This window comes from Anolis carolinensis, chromosome 3 (assembly GCF_035594765.1).
Source record: "Anolis carolinensis isolate JA03-04 chromosome 3, rAnoCar3.1.pri, whole genome shotgun sequence".
In the NCBI taxonomy this organism is placed as follows: Eukaryota; Metazoa; Chordata; class Lepidosauria; order Squamata; family Dactyloidae; genus Anolis; species Anolis carolinensis.
In genome coordinates, this window is record NC_085843.1 from 205,485,455 (window position 1) to 205,507,560 (window position 22,106).

Consider the following 22,106-nt stretch of genomic DNA (forward strand, 5'->3'; position numbering starts at 1 on the left):
CCAAAACACCTGGAGAGCCATTGGTTGTGCAGCACTGGCTTAAATGAATGTGTGCCCAAAATTAAAACTCTGCAGCTGCTGCAGTTGTGTGACCAGACACAAACTGATATGTCAAACATGTACAAAGCAGAACACCCCCTTGCACCAATGTGGCTATATAATTTCAATCAGTTTGGATTAAAACTGATGTGTGTGGCCATAAAGGGGTCAAACTTGGTAAGGATGGGCTTGAATGCTGAGATACAGCCCTCATATAGTTTCAAGCGTAGTCCAGCATAATTACCATCCAGGCAGGGCCATAGCCAGAAAAAAAATCAGAGGGAGTTGAAACTTTTTTTAACCGGATCATAAAAAGTAGTTCTATAACACAAAATAATTTAAATAGTATACTTCTATATTTTATATATACTTAATTAAATCAATTTTCTATTTTAATTACAAAGTTTCAAGACTTAAGGTAACTGAAAATGACTGTTAATTGGTAATTTATAGTGATAAAAGAATACCACATTGTCTGTTGGAAACAGTGAACATTGCGTCAATACAATGTGTTGTCAAAGGCTTTCATGGCTGGAATCACTGGGTGGCTGTGAGCTTTCTGGGCTGTGTGGCCATGTTCCAGAAGCATTATTTATTTATTTATTTATTTATTTATTTACAGCATTTATATTTCGCCCTTCTCACCCCGAAGGGGACTCAGGTCGGATCACATTACACATATAGGCAAACATTCAATGCCTTTTAACATAGAACAAAGACAAACAAACATAGGCTCCGAGCAGGCCTCGAACTCATGACCTCCTGGTCAGAGTGATTCATTGCAGTGATTCATTGCAGCTGCTCTCCAGCCTGCGCCACAGCCCGAGCCCACCTGCGCCACAGCCCGAGCCCATTATCTCCTGATATTTCACCCACATCTATGGCAGGCATCCTTAGAGGTTGTGAGGTCTGTTGGAAACTAGGCATGTGAGTTTTATATATCTGTGGAATGTCCAGGGTGGGAGAAAGAACTCTTGTCTGTTTGAGGCAAGTGTGAATGTTGCAATTGGCCAGCTTGATTGACATTGAATGGTCTTGCAGCTTCTAATCCCGGCTGCTTCCTGCCTGGGGGAATCTTTTGTTGGGAGGTGTCAGCTGGTTCTGATTGATTCATGTCTGGGTTTCCCATTTTTTTAGTGTTGTTCTTTATTTACTGTCTTGATTTTAAAGTTTTTGAATACTGGTAGTCAGATTTTGTTCATTTCCATGGTTTCCTCCTTTCTGTTGAAATTGTCCACATGCTTGTGGATTTGAATGGCTTCTCTGTGTAGTCAGACATGAAGATTGTCAGAGTGGTCCAGTGTTTCTGTGTTTTCAAATAAAATGCTGTGTCCAAGTTGGATCATCAAGTGCTCTGCTATGGCTGGCTTCTTTGGTTGAATTAGTCTCCAGTGTCTTTCATGTTCCTTGATGCATGCCTGGGTAATGCTGCTGCATTTGGTGGTCCCTATGTAGACTTTTCCACAGCTGCATGGTATACGGTAGACTCCAGCAGAGGTGAGAAAAATCCCTCTTGTCCTTGTTGGATAGTTTGTAGATTGTATTCCTTCATCAGCTTCCCTATGCAGTCAGTGGTTTCCTTAATGTATGGTAAGAACACTTTTCCTCTGGGTGGATCTTTGTTTTTCCTCTCGTGGCTTGTTCTTGGCTTTGCTGTTCCTCTGTCTGTGGTGGAGTATGCATTGGCCTGTAGAGCCCAGTTTAGGTGGTTCACTTCCCCTTGGAGGAGGTGGGTTTCGCAGATTCTTTTTGCGTGGGCTGTCAGGGCTTTGATTGTGCTTCTTTTTTACTTGGGTAATGGTTGGAGTTTTTATGAAGGTATCTATCCATGTGTGTAGGTTTTCTGTAAACTGTGTGGCCCAATTGTTGATTGGGTTTGCAGATGACTAGGACATCTAAAATGGCAGTTTTCCTTCATTTTCTTTTTCCATGGTGAATTGGCTGTTTGGGTGGATGCTGTTGAAGTGGTCCAGGAACTTATTTAGTTCTTCTCCATAGCTCCAAGTGGTCAAGGTGTCATCCACATATCTGAACCATATAGTGGGATTTTTTGTTGCTATTTCCAGTGCTTGTTTTTCAAAGTGTTCCATGTAGAAATTTGCTATAACCAGGCTGAGAGGGCTCCCCATGGCTAACCATCTTTCTGTTCATAGAATTCATTGTCCCAATGGAAGTAGCTTGTGGTGAGGCAATGGTGAAACAGGGTTGTGATGCCTTCTGAGAAATTCTGGTTGATTAGTACGATGGTGTCTGCTACCAGGAACTTGGTAAATAGAGACACCACATCGAAGTTGATTAATTTGTCATTGGTGTTGAGCTTGAGGTTGCTGATTTTTTCTATGAAGTAGGCTGAGTCCTTGATGTAGTGCGTAGTGAGCCCAATATGGGTTTGTAGCTGTGCTGCCAAAAATTTTGCAAAATAATATGTGGGAGATCTAGTGGCACTCACAATGGGTCTGAGCGGGATGGAGGCCTTATGGATTTTTGGGAGTCTATAAAGCCTAGGCGGCCGGGAATGCTACCGATTTGCACAGTTGCACTGTTGTTGGCATATGTAGAGGTTAATTGAGGAGTTCTTGATTAAAGTGTTAGTTTTTCGAGGAGGAAGTAAATTGCTGATTCAACATTGTCAATGATATTAGTAGAAAACATTATTGCCAATGTCAAACCAGTGATTTACTGTCTCCCCGAGGAAGAAGTGGAGGAAGTAAAAGGGAAAACAGTGAGGATCCTGAGAAAGGCAAAACTTACTCCAGCAACATAACAAGTAAAGAAAGACAGGCCATCAAAGACCTCAATTCAGATCCAGAAATCATCATTTTCATGCCACAATAATCATGGAAACAGAAAAATACAAGGAAAAGATCAGACAACTTCTGTACCCCACAACATACAAAAAACTAAAACAAGACCCAACCAACAAAATCACCAGAAAAACTAACACATGGGGACCTTGAAATCCCATCAACTTGGTTCCTTCCACTATATCAGCTATTGCTGCAATGAATGACAGTGTGAATAAAGTGTCAAAAGTTGCTTGAGACAATGCTTGCGGTTTTGGAGGGACCCGTTTAATTTTTGCTTCTTATAGACTTATCATGGGGATTTGGTTAACCATTTAAAATTCATGAGTAAACCAGGTTTTTTTCAACCTGAAAATTTGGGGGGGGGGGTTGAACCCCCAACCCCCCCCCCTCCCCTCCAGCTACAGCCCTGATTTCCAGATATCCTATGGATTCATCTGCACAGGGAAGCCACTTCTTTCAATACCAGTTTGGCATTGTATTAAATGGTCAATGTCGATGGGGCCCCAGTTCTGTCTTCTCCTGGACATGAGATTGCCCTTGGAAAGTATTACAGAGGACCATAGCTAGACTGTTGACTGATGTTGGATGTATAGAGCATGTGTTTCCCTTGTGAGAACAGTTTTACTGCCTGCCAAGATAAAAGTGTTTTATTCAGGCAAGCATTTAGCAATTAACCAGATTTTGAGAAAGGTGCTTTAATGAGCTGATGCCTTCCATGCACTTTTAATTTTAAAAAAACTCTATAGTGTTTTAATACTGTAATTTGATGAATTGTTTTAGCCTTTCTGTGATTTCTGTGTATCTGTTTTTATCTGCACATGTTTAAATCTTGTGAGTTGACTTGAGTTTTTTGTCTTGAGGGGCTAAATAAGAAAATAATTGCAACCCCACTGATTTTTAAAGATGGGATTTCTGCTCCTTTTTAAGCAAAAAAGCTCTGCTTTTTCTTGAAGTACAATAGAAAATGTGAGAAGTCAAGTGACAGGCAGTAATTGTATCCATTCCTTTTGCTTCTTTGTATTTGCTGTGCACACTTTAGCTTGCAAAATTGATTTTTCCCCTTCTTGTACTCTGCAGAAATGCATTTTTAGAAGGTTATGTACAACAGTTCCTCTTCACCTTTCGGTATTTTTGCTCACAAGAAGAACTTTTACAATTTCTTCTTGATAGAATCAGTATAACCTTACCCAGGTACGTATTAAAGTCAGATTGAAATCAGATACATTTCAGTTGAGTAGTATTGATCTATCAGGGCCCTGTCCCTGTGCAATTGTAAATGACTTTATTTTTTTAGACCAAGCATCCATTTGCTTATGTGTGATTTAGGAATGTTATTATGAATTATAATTCTAAGGTATAAAATATAAACACAAACAACAGAAGATATATTTTTATTTTTTGTGTTCTTGAAATGATAAATGAAGACCATGTCATTTTGTGCTTTAAAGCCAAGTTATTTCTGACTTCTGGCAACCTTAAGGCAAGCCTGTCACAGGGTTTTCCTGGCAAGGTTTGTTCAGAGACAGGTTGCCTTTGGCTGGATCTACACTGCCATATCTGAATCCAGGTTACCTGCTTTGACCTGCATTATATGAGTCTACACTGCCATATAATCCAGTTCAAAGCAGATAATCTGGATTCAGAAACTGAATTATATGGCAGTTCAGGTGAGGCTTTCCACTTCTCTGAGGCTGAGAGAGTGTGATATGCCAGAAGTCACCTAAGGATTTTTTTTTGGGAAAGCAGGAATTTAAACCCTGGGCTCTGAAAACATAGTTCAGTGCTCAGAGCACTACAACACACTTGCTGAAAATCTTAGATAATTTTTCAAGTATTTTTACATAATGTTACTGGAATGTTTACTGACCAGCTTTCTGTTCTTCTTCGTTCAAGCCCAGAAAACTGTCCATTGCTTAGCAAAATCAACTTCCGCAGTTTCTCCATTCTGCAGATGTGGATTGAAAGCTGTTATGCTGTAGACTTTGCAGTAAACCCTGACTTTATGCGTACTCTAAAAGACTTTCTCATTTCCAAGGTAATTCATTGTTTTGACAAGAAGTTTAAGGTGCATGTCAAATCAAAGTAAATTATGACATGCAAGATTGGAGCAGCCTTATAAGAGAATTTCTCTCTATGTATAATTGAAATGGGAAAAGGGAAACTGACTTTAGGGAACTGTATAATTTTTGTTGTAAATGAATATTGTAAAAGATTTATTTTAGCTATGTTAAGGCATAAATCCATAAAGGCATATAATCATGGATTCTTTGCAGGTAGTTCCACTCAGTGGCTATAGCAAATGGCTCCTATCGTGGCTTGACCTCATTACTAGCAGGAAGGAAAAGAGCGTTTCTCTGTGCTTTCAAATGGAAAACTGGAGAGAAATGGAGCAGCCCTGTGAAACGCAGTCTCTACGCTCTTCTTGCAGGAGGCTCTCAAAAAATATTTTACTAAAGGTTTGTCCTCTCTTTCACTTTCTTTGTGACAGTAGTACATGGCATGTACCATATTATTTATTATAATGTGTTTCCTAGCTGAAATCTTAGGATATACTGCTAATACCTAAATTCAGTTGCCAGTTTGGAATGGAGTAGACCCACTGAATTAGTGGAATCTACTAAGCATTAAGTTTAAAGGTTCTCACTAATTCAGTGAGTTTACTTTATGAAAATTAAGTCGAAAAGGTCTACTCCAAACGTATTAAGAAAGTGTCTTACCAAGGGATTTTGGAATCCTAAATGGAAGGCCAATTTCTCCACATGTTATTACAGTCATCCCTCCACATTCACTGAAGTTAGGAGACCTTTGTGAAAGTGGCAATAATATGAATAAAAGCCCACTATTATTTTAACCATAGAGAAGATCCCTCTATCAATCTGTAGGTCCTGCATTGCGATTCCATGGTAAATTTCTGATATAATAATTCTGGAGAACCTATAAATGTCTAGAGAATTGTTCTCTCCAAGAATCTCTAGGCCTTCCAGCGTGACTCTATAGTTTAGAAGTTGTCCATAGAGTCATGCTGGAGAGTCTAGAGATTTCTATAGAGGCCATATTCATCAGATCCTCAAAACTGAAATCTCCAAATGTGTAGGGCTGACTGTTTAAGATATAGTGGACCTCTCTGTTTATATTAACATTACCTGGAATGTCTTAGAGGTACACAAATTGATTTATTTCAAAACACATCCTGGAAGACACAATACATCTCCAAATTAGCATCAGATATTACCTCGTTTCGCTAATATGATTAATGAATCAAGCATATTCCAACTTTCCATCTGTGGCATATTGCCATCTCAGTCAGGCTTTGAAATTGCCAATACTTAGTGATACCATATAAATGATCTTGAAATACTGAAGTGATAAAAAGAAAAATTGTGGCTGATCAGAGTTTCCTTCCAAGACTTGAATTTGTCTGGATTTGTGGTCTTCCTTTAATATCTTCATTGGTTCAGATATTGGAATCAAAACTATAAGATATAACATCATTTGCAAGGAGAAAGACATCACAACAAAACTACTGCTGCTGTTGCAAAAATTATTCTCAAAAGTTAATTAAGCAGTTTCAACTGCCTTAAAGATACATTGAAATGGGTACATTAAAGAAAAAGGACTTTTTACTTCCCTAAAGACTTCTCTGTCAATGTTAGTGGCATAATAGAAAAATGGCCACAGGCAGTTGAGTCTTCAATGTCTTGTCTAAGTGCGAATAAACTAAAATTTAATCTGTACCAGGATGATGTTGAATATGGGGGAAAAAACCTGATTCTGTCATTCTTTCCAGAAGGTTTTAGGTGATATAACAGTTATATCAGGAGCTACCGATGGCGCAGCGTGTTAAAATGCTAAGCTGCTGAACTTGTGGACCGAAAGGTCGCAGGTTTGAATCTGGGGAGCGGAGTGAGCGCCCGCTGTTAGCCCCAGCTTCTGCCAACCTAACAGTTCAAAAACATGCAAATGTGAGGAGATCAATAGATACCACTCCGGCGGAAATGTAACGGCCACATGAACTTGGAGGTGTCTACAGACAGTGCCAGCTCTTCGGAAATGGAGATGAGCACCAAACCCCAGAGTCGGACATGACTGAACTTAATGTCAGGGGAAAACCTTTACCTTTACCTAACAATTATATCTCTAGGATTAGACCAGAATAATATATAGTCAAATAGTATATTCCCTTTGACTACTGGAATTTGTAGTGTGGGGGCAGCCTATGAAAACAGTTCAGAAAAATGAATTGTTCTAAAATGTGATAATTCAGCTTTTATAGAGAGCTAATTCCAGACCTATTATAACACCCGTCTCTTTTGTTCCTCACTGACTACTAGCAGCTTCTTTCTGGGGTTAATTCAAGGTCCACACAAGCGTGAGGTCCACAAATGTAATACCTATGGCTTGTATAAGAATGAATTTCTATCCACTTATATGTGGGATAATTTATTTCTTTTTTCTTGTACAGAGCTTTAACTGGAAACCCTCAAAAAGAAATGAAGTTATTGCTCCTTACCAAAAAGATAAACAACCTATGATTGCATCCTCTTTACCAAAACAATGCTTTACAAATATAACAGAAAGCTTCCATGGGGAAGAATATTTCTTAACAGAATATACTGCGCAACAACTTTGTTGTCAGCTAACACTGTTGGAACAGGTAAACTAAGTTATTTTCTTATTAATTAAAAACACTGGTATAACACTATTTCTTTTCATTGCTGAAAAGATAACATTTGTGAAGCCCCAGATATTTTGTGAGAAATTTCCATATCAAGCTTCTTGATAATGTGATTCAAAGGCAACATGGCTCTGAGAGCCAGTAGTATTCAGCTGAAGAGGAAGCACATTTCTAACCCAACGGGATACGTTGCATGCTTTAAAATGTGCTAATAATAGAAGAACAAGGGAGAACAATATATAAACTCCCTTGGTTCCCAGAAATGCTGCTCATTTTCTCACCAAAGCAGTCATTCACAACATAATATTTATACTTCTATTAGTGGTACTCCTGTTATGAAATTCTAGTTATTATATGGCATACAGAGTTCATTTGTTGGTAAGATGACCTCCAAAAGCCATCTCTGTGATGACAGAACCTGTTGAGCCCCTTGATACACACCTGACCAGAGGGAAGTGATGTAGTCTAATGTATTCATGAACCGTCCAGTGTATCACAACCTCACACTTTTGACTCTACTTTGCCAAATGAGAGGAAGAATATTCTGGAGGTACTCTCTAACTTAGTATAACGTGGCAAAATCCGTGGTTTGTCAAACTCTTTGAAGATAAAATAAGCTGCATCCTCCAAGACCTGATATGGTTTAATGCAGATCATCCTGAAGAGTTGAAGGACATCTTGTTAATTTTGGTAAGCTACTTCCACTGAAGAAAGCATATGCCTGGTTAACCACCTTTTTGCTCTTGGCTGCTCATTTCATGTAATACAGTGGTTCTCAACCTGTGGGTCCCCAGATGTTTTGGCCTGCAACTCCCAGAAATCCCAGCCCGTTTACCACCTGTTAGGATTTCTGGGAGTTGAAGGCCAAAACATCTGGGAACTCACAGGCTGAGTACCACTGATGTAATAGGACATTTTAACCAGTGATAAATGCATCTTTGGGGCAAAGCTATCCTCACAATTGTCTGTAAGGAGACTACAGTATCACAGCCTTCATTGCCTTGTGCCTGGGAGAGACAAGAGCAAGCTACCATACTGAATATTCTTGATCTCTCAGACAAAAGCATCTTTCTAATAAGGTTCTCTGATTTGGGTTTGGGAGTCATGTATACACATGCTATCATATTTTTGTTGATTTTTTTTAAAGGAAATGTTCCATAAATGTCACCCAGTGCACTTTCTAAATTCAAGATTCCTTGGAGTAAAAGACAAAAGTGTGCCTCTCCAGAAGTAAGTTTGCCTTGTCTGGTGATAATGAATTTGGGGGAGGGGGTTGCCTGTGAGAAAATTGATTATAGATATTAGTATAAACTGAGCTCCACATATTATGGAAGACTTGCACAAGGTATAGCAGTCTAAATATAGTCCTAAACATTGAACATTTGAAAATAAGACCATTAGCAAAAGATCATTACAAAATTGACTCATAATAGTGAATGCTTCACAAAATATTTTGTGATACAATTAGGCCTCCACCGGAGGTTAGGGTGCAGAATCCCCACAAAGGTGGAAAACCCTTGAATAAAAATAGCTCTTTTTTCCTGAGAGAATCTCTTAAGATCTCCAGTGCATCTCTATGGTCAACTTCTAGCAAAAGACTGAGATATTCCTAGAAATAACATTTTATTCCAATCTATGAATAATCAAATCCCCGAAATTCAAACTCACAAATGTAGAGGGCTGCCTGTAGTCTGAGACTGAGGAATTTGTACCCGAGTTAAGAACAGATAGTTCTGTTTCTAAGTTGAGTACAAAATGGCTTTGACTTGCTTTCATTCTTCCAAAGTGTATACATGAGGCCTGAGCTAACTTCGGTGCTCCACGTGTTTTGGACTTCAACTCCCAGAATTCCCAGCCAGCTTACCTGCTATTAGGATTTGTGGGAGTTGAAGTCCAAAACACCTGGAGGGGCGAAGTTTGCCCTTGCCTGGTATATATCCTGTATAAGTTCCCTCCTTGTCTTGACCATCCTAAATTGAAAATGGTAACCTTTTCTGTGTAATCCACATGATAACCATTTATTTCTAAATAAAGACATTGAACTTATTAGAGGATACCTTGCTGTCCTCCTTGCCTCACCAGCATTTTTTACTTGAACACTCAAGTCCTAGGACACAAAAAGAAATTCTTGTGTTGGGTTGTAGTGCATTTTTTGATCTTATTGGAATTTCACAATGCTGAGAGTTCATAGAAAAAGTATGCACTGCGGTTATCATTAGGATTTAGTGTAGACTTCTAGTATTTCTTGAATCTTCCGAGTATTTGAGTGCCATGTAAACCCTATGGGATCAAACTGCTTGTCAGTTCTGCTTGCCTATATCATGGCTCACTGAAAACAAGACACATATTTTGTTCCAATAAGTTGTGTTGGCTAGGATTTATTTTTTTAATTACCCCTAAAGTAAAAGGTAATACATTTGTTGAGTGAATTTTTGTCCCAACTTTGAGCTGTAGAAAAACCCCAAAAATCATTAAATGGCAAGATTTGATACTTAGAGACTTTTTATTTTCCTATTTTTAATGACATTATTGTTGAATGCATGAAGTAGAAATCTAGTTCTGTGATAAAACATCACTCTGGGAGTTACAATTCTTAAAATGTCATGTCAGGCAATTTCCACTTATGTGTTATGAACCTGAGGGTGTAAAACTGTAGTATTATATTTTCTTTCCTGTGTGAATTGATAATACATGTGCAGATGAACAAAAGACTACTTATCTAATCAGACAAGCTGAGCAGGGTACAGCTGAGATATTTATTTGATTTTTATTAGATAAATAAACAGCAATGCTTTCAGGTACAAGTAAATATATTGACCTTGGTGATGAGATTCCAAAGGCCTTTATTATGAAATACATAGAAGATGGGTAGCTTGTTTCTCTGGATAATCTTCTGGCTAAATTCCAGACTAGTATGTTCAGAAATGAAGAGGTTTGGGGTAATATCTCAGGGAAATGTTGCAATGAAAGAAGAAAAACATAGTAAAATAATCAAGAGGTTCAGCATGACATAATTGTTTGTGTTGGATTAGGTCCATGGGAGACTGGTGTTTAAATCCCTGTTTGCCACAAAAAAACCAGTTGAGTAACCTTCGGCAAATCATGCTCTCTCAATCTCAAATAAAAGCAATGGCAACTGCCCCTCTGAACAAATATTACCCAGGCATAAGATCGACATAAATTGGCATATTTATTTATTTATTTGACATATTTATACCCTGCCCCTCTAACCCTGGAGGAGACTCAGAGCAGCTCACATAAAGGCACAATTCGATGCCACACAAACATGTATCCATCAAAATAAATATGTACATTAAAACCAACTGCTAAAACATATCAAACATTAAAATTATTTAAATTATTAAAATCACATAATCCAATATCATAATCCAAGGCTGTTCCAGTTATGATTGCACCATTCCCCATTCACTTATTGCACTGATAGATTATCCAAAAGTTTGCCCCCACATTCATGTTTTTAGTTTTTTCCTGAAAGTCAGGAGGGAGGGAGCTGATCTAATTTCACTAGGGAGGGAGTTCCACAGCCCTCTCTCTCGTTCCCACCAGTTGCACCTGCTAAGGAGGTGGGACCGAGAGCGGGGCCTCCCCAGAAGATCTTAATGTCTGAGATGGTTCATAGAAGAAAATACATTCAGAGAGGTAAGCTGGACCGGAACCATCTAGGGCTTTATAGGCTAAATCCAGCACTTTGAATTGTGCTTGGTAGCAGACTGGCAGCCAGTGGAGCTGATGTAACAGGGGATTGTATGCTCCCTGTACATCACTCTGGTGAGAAATCTGGCTGCCGCCTGCAACTGGCGCACAAGTTTTAATTGTGTGAAAGCTCCCCTGGCCACTGCCGAAACCTGGGGTTCCAGGCTCAGTGATGAGTCCAGGAGAACTCCCAAGCTGTGAACCTGTGTCTTCAGGGGGAGTGTAACCCCATCCAGCACAGGCTGTAACCCTATACCCTGATCAGCCATTTGACTGACCAGAAGTACCTCTGTCTTATCTGGATTCAATTTCAATTTGTTCTCCCTCATCCAGATTGTCACAGCTGCCAAGCACCGGTTCAAGACCTGAACAGCCTTCTTAGTTGCAGGTGGAAAGGAGTGATAAAATTGGATGTCATCTGCATACAGATGGAAACAATTTATTTATTTATTTCCAACATTTGTATCCCGCCCTTTTCACCCGAAGGGACTCAGGGGGGTTTACAACAATGGCAACAATTCGATGCCCACACAAAAATAATATCAAACAATACATAAAATCAATTAAAATTATTAAATACAATATAAAATTACAATATATAAATTTGAAACAATAAATAAAATAATACATAAAATAATCACTCCTGTTATATCCAGTTGTTAATTCTAGCTATAGTTATCCCATTACATCAATATATCAGAGGACAGAAGGAATTACAAAATAAATCAGAGTGTTATGTTTTTTTAAAGGCTAGTATTTATCTCTGGCATAGAGGTCTAGGAACACCACATCTTCTGCTGAACTATAGGTTGCAGATCAGATCATGTAAGCTTAATTAGTTTCTCTTTGAGTCCAGAAGTTGGTAAAATCTGAGGAATCTTGTGCTTATTCTCCTAATTGCCTTTTATCAGTCAGGAGAAATATTTTTGGTTTAATATGTGTCCCTTCACTTTTTAAGTATAGATCTTTCTTTCAGGAAATAACTCCAGTTGGAGGTGATTTCCCAACATTCTTATTATTTCTTCACAATGAAGTCTGTAAGCCTTTGCCTGGTTGTAATTATACTGAAATGTTGAAGATGCTTGTCTTTTACAGAGTTGCTTCCGCTGAACTCTTGCCTACTCAAATCTATAATCTTTTTGTCAAAAACTGTGTCCAAGATGATTACCTCTTGCAGCTTTTGAAATATGCAGACAATGTCAGTACCTGGGTTGCAGCTGAAATTGTAACAAGCTACAGTACTAAGGTATACACACACTTTTTTTCTTCTGTGTGTAGCTCTATCCATTTATACAAAAGAAATCTCCCAAGCAAACAATATACTGTTGTGGGAGAAAGAACTCTTGTCTGCTTGAGTCAAGTAATAATGTTGCAATTGGCCACCTTCATTGCAGATTCAAAGCAGTAAGGGTTTGAAGCTACAAGGCTATTCAATGCTAATCAAGCTGGCCAATTGCAACATTCACACTTGCCTCAAACAGACAAGAGTTCTTTCTCCCACCCTGGACATTCCACAGATATATAAATCTCACTTGCCTAGTTTCCAACAGACCTCATAACCTCTGAGGATGCCTGCCTGTTGGTGAAATGTCAGGAGAGAATGCTTCTGGAACATGGCCATACAGCCCGGAAAACTCACAGCAACCCAGTGATTCTAGCCATGAAAGCCTTCAACAACACATTAAACAATATACTTTTTCTCTTGGTGTGAGAGAATTGGCCGTCTACAGAGATCTTGCCCTGGGAATGCCCAGATGTGTTACCACAATTGTGGTATTACCTCTCATATCTCCACAAGCTAGAGCTGACAGATGGGAGCTCACCCTGTCCCAAGGATTCAAACCGGCAATCTTCAGATCAGCAACCCAACTTTCAGGTCAGCAGTCCACCCAGCACAAGGGTTTAACCCATTGCGCCACCATGGCTCCACAAGAGTTAAAGTATAGTACTGACCCGTGAATAAAGTTGATCAAGTTTGGGGAGGGGGACGGAGATTGATTTTTTGACAAATATTTCTAGACTTTTACATGAGCATATGTAGTAATTGTTTCCATTCAACAATCTTTTGGTATTCCTCTTGAGAGATGGAGACAAGGTTACCCCAAATGAAATGTGTGGATGCCATTCAGTACATAAACATTATAAAATTGTTCATTTTAATGCCACTTTCCCCTAGTAAACCATCTTGAAAGCAGAACTTTTTAGGTGAGTTTGTATAGTATTTCAGTATTTCAACCACAATTAATCACACAAATAGTATGTAAATCTCATTTCAATAAATGTCTACCAAGATTCAGTAATCGATTAATACTTAATACTATAAGAGCCAGCGTGATATAGCGGTTTTCATTTATCAAATTCTCTCTTCTAATTAACTTGCCTTGGATATATACCTGAGTTTGCATCTCCTTTAATTAGTTCAGTTATTCTTCTCTTGATCTATATTTCCTGCTAATGCTTTTCCATACGTTGGTATGTATTTATGAGTTTGAAAAGCAGAGAGAATTTTAGCAACAAACTTTCAGAGTTAGAGTTGCATATATGTTCCTGTAACTTTTTGAAGTGTTAGAATTCAGCCTTAATTTTGACTTCGGCATATGTTCCTTCCTTCCAGCAATGGGCTTTTTTTTTGTCACCACGAGATAAAAATATTTCCACTTCATGAAAGCTGAGATTTATAAGAATGTTATTTCACACTACGCTGCTCAGGTCTTCACTATTTAAGATAGCCACAGCTGCATGGTTGCATCCATCCATATGTCAGTTTCAGAATTCAGGACACGATTCTTCCTATCATTAGATTTCTTTTATTGAGAGAATGTCTTGTGCAAGTTTTCCTTGAGGTATGTAAGTGGCATATCTTTCTACTAATGACCAAAATAATGTCGTCTACAGTTGGGAACTGATATGTGGATAGGACTCTACAAGCAGCTTTTCTGTCCCAACCTAGCTTTACTCAGTAGGACATGATAATTTTGACAAACATTTATGGACACAGATATTTAGCATCTTCAGTATCATTGAGACATTAGCTCAATGTAGATGTCTGCATGCACATGAATGAAACTAAAGTGCAAAAAAAATGTGAGTGCATAGGCCATCTGCCTATCATTGCCAAATGTTGTGTCCTAAGTCTGTCAATTGGGAGAGCTGTTTTTTGGAAAGCTGTTATGATTATGCTGGTTTCAGGGATCCTTGTATCTCAGCTGCTGTGCCCATCATTCTGTACCCTCTGGTAAATGAACACTGCTGTTTTTGCTAGTTGCCTGAGCGCCCTTCCACACAGCCATATAGCCCAGAATATCAAGGCAGAATAACCCACAATAAATGCTTTGAACTGGGTTATCTGAGTCCACACTGCCATGTATCCCAGTTCAAAGCCGATAATGTGGGATTTTATTCAACGCTGTGTAAGGGGCCTGAGAGGGGCACGGCACAGCCATCCTTCTAGCAGCTTGATGCAAAAACATTACATAGGATCTTCACCTTTCGAGATCTGACATAAAAGAAGATAGTGGCAGCAGAATCAATTCAATGTGTTGTCGAAGACTTTCATGGCCAGAATCACTGGGGGCCCTTCCACACAGCCCTATATCCCAGAATATCAAGGCAGAAAATCCCACATTATCAGATAACCCAGGTTAAAGCAGATATTGTGGGATTTTCTGACTTGATATTCTAGGTCTATAGGGCTGTGTGGAAGGGCCCTGGGTCACTGAGTTTTTTGGGCTATATGGCCATGTTCCAGTGGCATTCTTTCCTGACATATTTGTCTGTATCTGTGGCAAGCATCCTCAGAGGTTTGTTCAGAGGTCTGTTGGAAATGAGGCAATTGGAGTGTATCTGTGGACTGTCCAGGGGTGACAGAAAGAACCCTTGTCTGTTTGAAGCAAGTGTAAATGTTGCAATTGGCAAGCTTGATTAGCATTGAGTGGCTTTGCAGCTGCAAAGTCAAAAAGTGTTGTTGTCTGGAGGCATCCTTTGTTTGGAAGGTGTTAACTGGCACTCTGTTGTTTGCTGTCTGAAATTCCCCTGTTGCTGAGTGGTGTTTTTTATTTACTGTCTTGATTCTGGTGTTTTTTAAAATTGGTAACCAGATTTTAGTGGTCCTTGTGTAGACTTGTCCACAGCTGCATGGTATATGGTAGCCTCCTGCAGTGGTTAGAGGATCTTTCTTATCCTTTCCTGAATGTAGCATTTGATGAATTTTCTTGGTGGGTCTGTACAAACCTCTAAAGCTGCTTGCCACAGATGCAGGCAAATGTCAGGAAAGAATACTACTGGAACATGGTCATACAGCCCAAAAATACAGCAACCCAGAATCACTTCAGTTGAAATGTGATGCTAGAGAACAGTTTTGTGGATACCATGGAGTTCTAAAAAGACAAATAAAAGGGTCTTAGAACAAATTAAGCCTGAACTCCCATTAATAAGTGAAGATGACTTTACAAAGACTTTCAAATTTCAGTCATAAGAGATCTCTCATTCATGAGATGCACATAAGCCATAGCCTCCAGTGGCCTTGGGAATAAAAGCCTTGTGATTTGAAGGTTGGGTTGCTGACCTGAAGGCTGCCAGGTTCGAATCCCACCCGGGGAGAGCGCGGATAAGCTCCCTCTTATCAGCTCCAGCTCCATGCGGGGACATGAGAGAAGCCTCCCATTAGGATGGTAAAACATCAAAACATCCGGGCGTCCCCTGGGCAACATCCTTGCAGACGGCCAATTCTCTCACTCCAGAAGCAACTCCGGTTGCTCCTGACACGAAAAAAAAAAAAAATAGCTGACAGGGTGACGAACAGCAACAAAAGATTCATGTCATGTTTTTTCTGTTGTTTGCCACTGTAACCATTGGGATGCCAGTTGAAAGATATACTAGTACACGTTAAATCACCAAAGAAAGGAGGAAATGCCATGCAGCATATTTTTTTAAAAAAAATAAACTGTTTCAGAACTCAAAAGAGAACAGTGGAATTCCTGCAGCTGATGTATCCCAAAGGCATTGGGTCTGATCTTGCCAAAGCTCTCTCCAACTTGCAGCCCCAAATCCTTGGTACAATATTCTAAGCCGATTACCTGTACTATAATACACTTTGCTATCCTGGGATGCTTTGATAGTCCATACATTTCTGTCAGGCTTACTTCAAAGGACCAGTCTGAACGCAGATCAAAGACAGCTGCTCTCAAACACAATCTTTATTGAAGAATACATGACTTTGGAAAAGTCGAGAATGACCTAATGTTTACATACATCTAATTTTATCACTTCTGATGCAACGTAATATCACACGCAAATATCATCATCAAACCCCACCTTCTGGATCACATTTCCACCAAGGTTTCTATCCCCCCCACACTACAGCAATTATAATTGTTTATACTTTCACCCCTGAGTTCCCAGGCTCATTTTATCTTCTCCCGCCAGGTGCTCGCATGTTTATGTTATGAAGTCAGATTCAGGGCTTGGAAATTCAGCCCTGGGATCTGGCTGCATGACATGGCGCCCCCGTTTTCTTCGTCCTCCTCTTCGGTTCTTCTTTCACCATAGTCCTGAAACAAATCAAACAATAACTCTATGGGTCCATTTTGTCTAAAGTCCCCATATATTTTTTCAGCAAGCTGCGATGGAAGACTGGGTGTATTTTCCCTAAACTTTTTGGCAATGCCAATTGGAAAGTCACTTCATTGATAACACCCTGTATTCTGAATGGTCCAATATATTTGGGGCCCAGTTTTCTTGAAGGTAACCCCAATTTGATGTTTTGGGTACTTAACCACACTAGATCTCCTTTATCTAATCTATCGCCTTCCACCCTCTTTCTGTCTGCGAACGTTTTATACTTTTTGTGTGCTTCTTTTAACGAAGCAGTCACTTGATTCCAACATTCCATCATTTGCGTTTTCCATTTCCCTGCCTCTGTTCCTTCATTTTCTGTCCACCTCGGCAATTGGGGTAAAGGTTGTATTTCATACCCGTAAACTACTTCAAAGGGGGTTTTGTTTGTTGCTGAATGTATAGTTGAATTAAAGGCTAGTTCCGCAAACGCCAACCACCTAGACCAGTCATTTTGTCTCATGTTAGAGTACATTCGAAGGAACTGCCCAAGCGTTTGCTGAGTACGTTCTACCGCCCCGTTTGTCATGGGGTGAAAAGCAGAACTTAAACTCCTTTCTGCTCCTAGCATTTCCAAGAATTTTTCCCAAAATTTTGCTGTGAATTGTACTCCTCTGTCACTGACTACTCTACTTGGACATCCATGTAATCTGTAAATATGGTTTATGTACAATTCAGCTAGTTTCTCAGCCGATGGTAGCTTCGTCAGTGCTATAAAGTGGGCCTGTTTAGAAAACAGGTCTAATACTGTCCAAATATAACGATGTCCTTTGCTGACTGGCAGTTCTCCCACAAAGTCCATAGCTACACATTCCCAAGGCCTGGTAGGTTCCGCTACTGTCTGTAACAATCCCATAGGCTTCCCTCCTCCTGATTTATTTCTGGCACAATCATCACATTGGACAACATGATTCTTTATGTCCTTCCTCATTCCTGGCCACCAACAATGTTTTGCTATTGCCTTTGTTGTTTTGGTAATTCCTGTATGACCAGCGCTCTGGTTGTTGTGAAAACGATGCAGAATCTTAATCCTTAATATTGCTGGGATATACAGTTTCTTGTTTACAAACCAAAATCCCCCCTTCTGGTCCCCCTTTTCTGCGTTGGACGCGATCCATTGATCTCCTTTATAAGACTGTTTTAGTTCATTTCCCCAGTTATCTTCCCCGCCGAGTTCGACAAAAGCCGTGTCCTCCTTTTGGGTTTGTGCTCTTGTCCTGACAGCTAAGCCCCATTGTTTGTCAGAGAATATTGTCCCCTCCTTTGCTGTGGTTAGGCCTTCGTGTTGAGGCATGCGTGAAAGAGCATCTGCCAAGACATTCTGTTTCCCTTGAAAAAACTTTAATTGGAAATCGAATCTGCTGAAGTATTGCGCCCATCTGATTTGTTTGGGGGACAATTTTCTAGGAGACTTTAAATACTGGAGATTCTTATGGTCAGACCAAATTTCGAATGGGATTCCGCTTCCTTCGAGGAAGTGTCGCCAGCATTCTAAGGCTTTTAATATGGCTAATGCCTCTTTTTCCCATATTGGCCAACTTTTTTCAGTTTCGCTGAACTTCCGTGACAAATATCCACAGGGTTTTAAGTTCCCATTTTGATCCTTTTGCAATAGCACTGCCCCGTACGCACAGTCTGAGGCATCGCAATGGATTATGAAAGGGCTCCTGATATCAGGGTGTTTTAGGATGGGTCCTTCAGTGAAGCATTCTTTTAAGGTCTCGAATGCCTTTTGGCATTCTGGCGTCCAACTCAGTTTGGCGCCGGGAGCTTTCACTTTTGCTGTCTCCCCTTTCCCTTTTGTTTTTAAAAGTTCTGTAAGGGGTGCGGTTATTTGTGCAAAGCTTTTTATGAAGGGTCTGTAAAAATTTGCAAACCCCAGAAATGATTGTAATTGCCTCCTTGTTTGAGGCACTCCCCATTCTTTCACATCTGCTACTTTAGCTGGATCCATAGCTAACCCTTCTGTAGACATCCGATATCCCAGAAAGTCAATTTGAGTTTTATTAAATTCACATTTGGACAGTTTTGCGTACAGCTTTGCTTCTCTTAGTCTCTGCAAAACTTCCCGGACCAATTTTACGTGCTTTTCCTTATCTTCAGAAATGATCAAGATATCATCAAGGAATATGAACACCCCTCTGTACAATAACGGGTGTAGTATTTCATTTATAAGCTGCATAAAGCAGCCGCTTCCATTTTTCAACCCGAAAGGCAAAATTTCGTATTCAAAATGGCCGAATGCGCAGGAAAATGCGGTTTTCCAAGTATCCTCCGGTTTGATCCTTAATTTATGATACGCTTCAATTAAATCCAGTTTAGTAAATATGCTCCCTTTCTTCAATACGGTAATTAAATCCTTGACTAAGGGCATAGGGTATTTATTGTCCTTGGTAATTGCGTTTAAATTTCGATAATCAATGCACAATCTTAGGGAATTGTCTTTCTTTCTCCTAAATAACACTGGAGCCCCGAGAGGAGAATTAGATGGCTTAATGAAGCCTCGAGCCAGGTTTTTATCAATGTATTTTCTCAATTCCTCCTTCTCTTGCACAGACATGGGATACACTTTTGGTTTTGGTAAGTCTGCTCCTGGGGTTATTTCAATCCCTACTTCTATATTTCTTTTGGGAGGCAATTTACTGGCCTCTTTCTGATTGAAAACATCCGCAAAGTCTCTGTATTCAGGTGGCAATAGCTGTGGGTCTATTTCTCCTGCTTCGTCTTCCTCGTCCTCCTCTTCTGCAATTTTGCTTATCTCCCATTGCATCTGCTGTTCTTTAAATGCTAAGCTTTTTCCTCTCCAATCTACTTCAGGATTTGCTTGTTCGAGCCATGGTATCCCCAATATTACATGGTATGTGGCAATAGGGGCTATCACAAAGGATATTCTTCCTCCCCATTTGCCTATTTTGCATGGAACTCCCCGTAATTCCTTTGTAGATACTTCCCCAGCAGCGACTGATCCATCTAGCTGCGAAAATGCAATTGGGGAGTCAAGTGCCATCTGCTGGCATTTCAGCGCTCCTGCTAATTCTGGGGTTATAATGTTCCTAGAACACCCGCAGTCTACAAACGCCTTGCAGGTGGCCCGATTTTCTAGCCCCGAGAGGCAAATTGGTACTACTATCATGCGTTTGTCCCGACTCACCAATCTTTCCGAAGATTCTGGGGCCTGCACCTCCTCCTCCGCACGCCTCCCGGTTGCTGGCTTGGGCTTTGGGGCTTTTGGCGGCTCCCCCTTCCGGGCCCAGCATTCCGCTGCTCGGTGGCCCGTCTTCCCACATACAAAGCATCCCGGTTTAGGTTTGTTGTCGTCTCCTCTGGAGGGAATCCCCGGCCTCCCTCCGGGTCTTTCTTGCTTCCTCGTTTCTCCTCGACCTCTCGCCACCGGTCTTTGCTGGCCGCTGCTGCTCCTGAAGCGCTTTACTTGTGCCAGGGTAGATTCGACGCGCCCCGCTAGTTGAATCCATCCCTGGAGCGTCTCGGGGTCGTCTCTGTGCGCTGCCCAGCTGAAAATCTCGGGGCGTAGTCCCTCTTTAAATAGTTCCACTTTGGTTACTTCAGACCACTCCGGTACCCTTTCCGCGAGGTGGAGGAATTCCTCTGCGTACTCGGGCACCGTTTTGTCCCTTTGTTTTATTCCTTTCAGCTGGTCTCGAGCCCTCAATTGCTCTAGCCGGTCTCTGAACCGGTTCTCCAGTGCGGCGAGGAAGCGGGGCACTGACCTCAGGCATGGGTCGCGTCTGGCATGCAATTGCACATACCAGCTGGCTGCTCCTCGCTTTAGTGTGTTGCCGATGGCTCGAACCCTGCTTGCTTCGGAGGGAAATGTGTGTGCGTTGTCTTCCATGTATCCTCTAATGCTAATTAGAAAAAAGTTCAGTTCCTCTGATTCCCCTCCGTATTCCAGCTTGAGATCTTCCCTTCTAGGCATCCATTCTGCAGCCCTTTGATATTGTCTGGGCGGCATGGGGAAGGGTTGCATCAGGTTTCCTCGGGTGGCTCCTTGGAACACGCCGCGCCCCACTCCGGTGGTCATTCTGCGCGGCTCCTGGAAGTCTGCCGCCGCTGTTGGCTCTTCCGCCCATCCGCATACTGGCCTAGCTGTAGCCCCCTCATCTCGCCTTTCCTCGTCGTACGGCACATCCTCCTCCTCTTCCTGGACCCCCCGCTCCTCTCCGCCTTCGTCTGCGAATCCACTGGACCCGATCCCTGGCCCCAGTGGCCTTTCCACCCCGACGCCCATTCGGGGGGTTGGGAGCTCTGTTGGAGACGGCGGCCTCAGGGTCCCCAGGGCTCGCTGACGCTCCACTTCTCGCGCCATGCTGCCCCGGAACTGCAGCTCCTGCCAGTATTCCTCATCTCCCTCGTCCCTTGCCGCCACGGGGCTCTGCGTTGACGCCCGCTGGCCCCTCTGGCTCCAATCTCCTTCTTTGCTTGGTTCTCTCTCGGCGCCATATCGGCTGGCCTCCTTCTGGAGATTCTCTTCCAATAATGGCACCAATCTCCCCACGGTTTCCGACAGCCTGGATAAATTAGTTTCCAGGATGGATAACCGCAGGGCCACGGTCTCCGGCATACTTCCTCCAGATCCCCAACTGGTTTCTGCAGCTGCAGAGACACCTCTTCCGAGCCTGGGAATTCTCTGGGTCACGCCGTTCGGCTTGGGGTACCCCGTAGAGGAAGCTATGGCTTGCAGCGTCTCTTCTCTCTTCGGCCGGGCCCCTTGCAAAGGCCTCTCTGCCTCATTTGGGCTTTGATCTTCTTCCTCGCTCATTATCACTTCACTGCGAATTCCGCAGGAGGGTGAGAAATGGGATTCTCGACTTTAATGTCAGGCTTACTTCAAAGGACCAGTCTGAACGCAGATCAAAGACAGCTGCTCTCAAACACAATCTTTATTGAAGAATACATGACTTTGGAAAAGTCGAGAATGACCTAATGTTTACATACATCTAATTTTATCACTTCTGATGCAACGTAATATCACACGCAAATATCATCATCAAACCCCACCTTCTGGATCACATTTCCACCAAGGTTTCTATCCCCCCCACACTACAGCAATTATAATTGTTTATACTTTCACCCCTGAGTTCCCAGGCTCATTTTATCTTCTCCCGCCAGGTGCTCGCATGTTTATGTTATGAAGTCAGATTCAGGGCTTGGAAATTCAGCCCTGGGATCTGGCTGCATGACACATTTCTATTCATGGTGAAGGTATGGCCTCGCATAACCTGCCTTCCAGTTCTATA

The 22,106-nt window shown here is 41.3% G+C and overlaps 2 protein-coding genes across 6 annotated transcripts in view; one reads left to right on the forward strand and one right to left on the reverse strand.

Annotated features, from left to right (window-relative positions):
- Positions 1-22,106, forward strand: part of kndc1 (kinase non-catalytic C-lobe domain containing 1) — a 119,547-nt gene that overhangs the window by 93,612 nt on the left and 3,829 nt on the right. For 3 of the 5 annotated variants that reach the window (XM_062976125.1, XM_008116744.3, XM_062976126.1), the window contains 6 exons: positions 3,924-4,037; positions 4,740-4,881; positions 5,120-5,302; positions 7,309-7,500; positions 8,669-8,751; positions 12,331-12,481. In XM_062976125.1, the coding sequence (XP_062832195.1) occupies positions 3,924-4,037; positions 4,740-4,881; positions 5,120-5,302; positions 7,309-7,500; positions 8,669-8,751; positions 12,331-12,481 (865 nt within the window). Of the gene's footprint in view, positions 1-3,923; positions 4,038-4,739; positions 4,882-5,119; positions 5,303-7,308; positions 7,501-8,668; positions 8,752-12,313; positions 12,482-22,106 lie in introns of all 5 variants that reach the window. The other 2 variants (XR_010004591.1, XR_010004590.1) reach the window with 1 other exon arrangement.
- On the reverse strand, positions 16,413-22,054 carry LOC134297729 (uncharacterized). The gene is made up of 2 exons (XM_062976127.1): positions 20,000-22,054; positions 16,413-16,784 (listed from the first exon to the last, which is right to left on the reverse strand). Exons 1-2 carry the CDS (start codon positions 21,626-21,628, stop codon positions 16,677-16,679), a joined length of 1,737 nt encoding a protein of 578 aa, XP_062832197.1. The 5' UTR covers positions 21,629-22,054; the 3' UTR covers positions 16,413-16,676.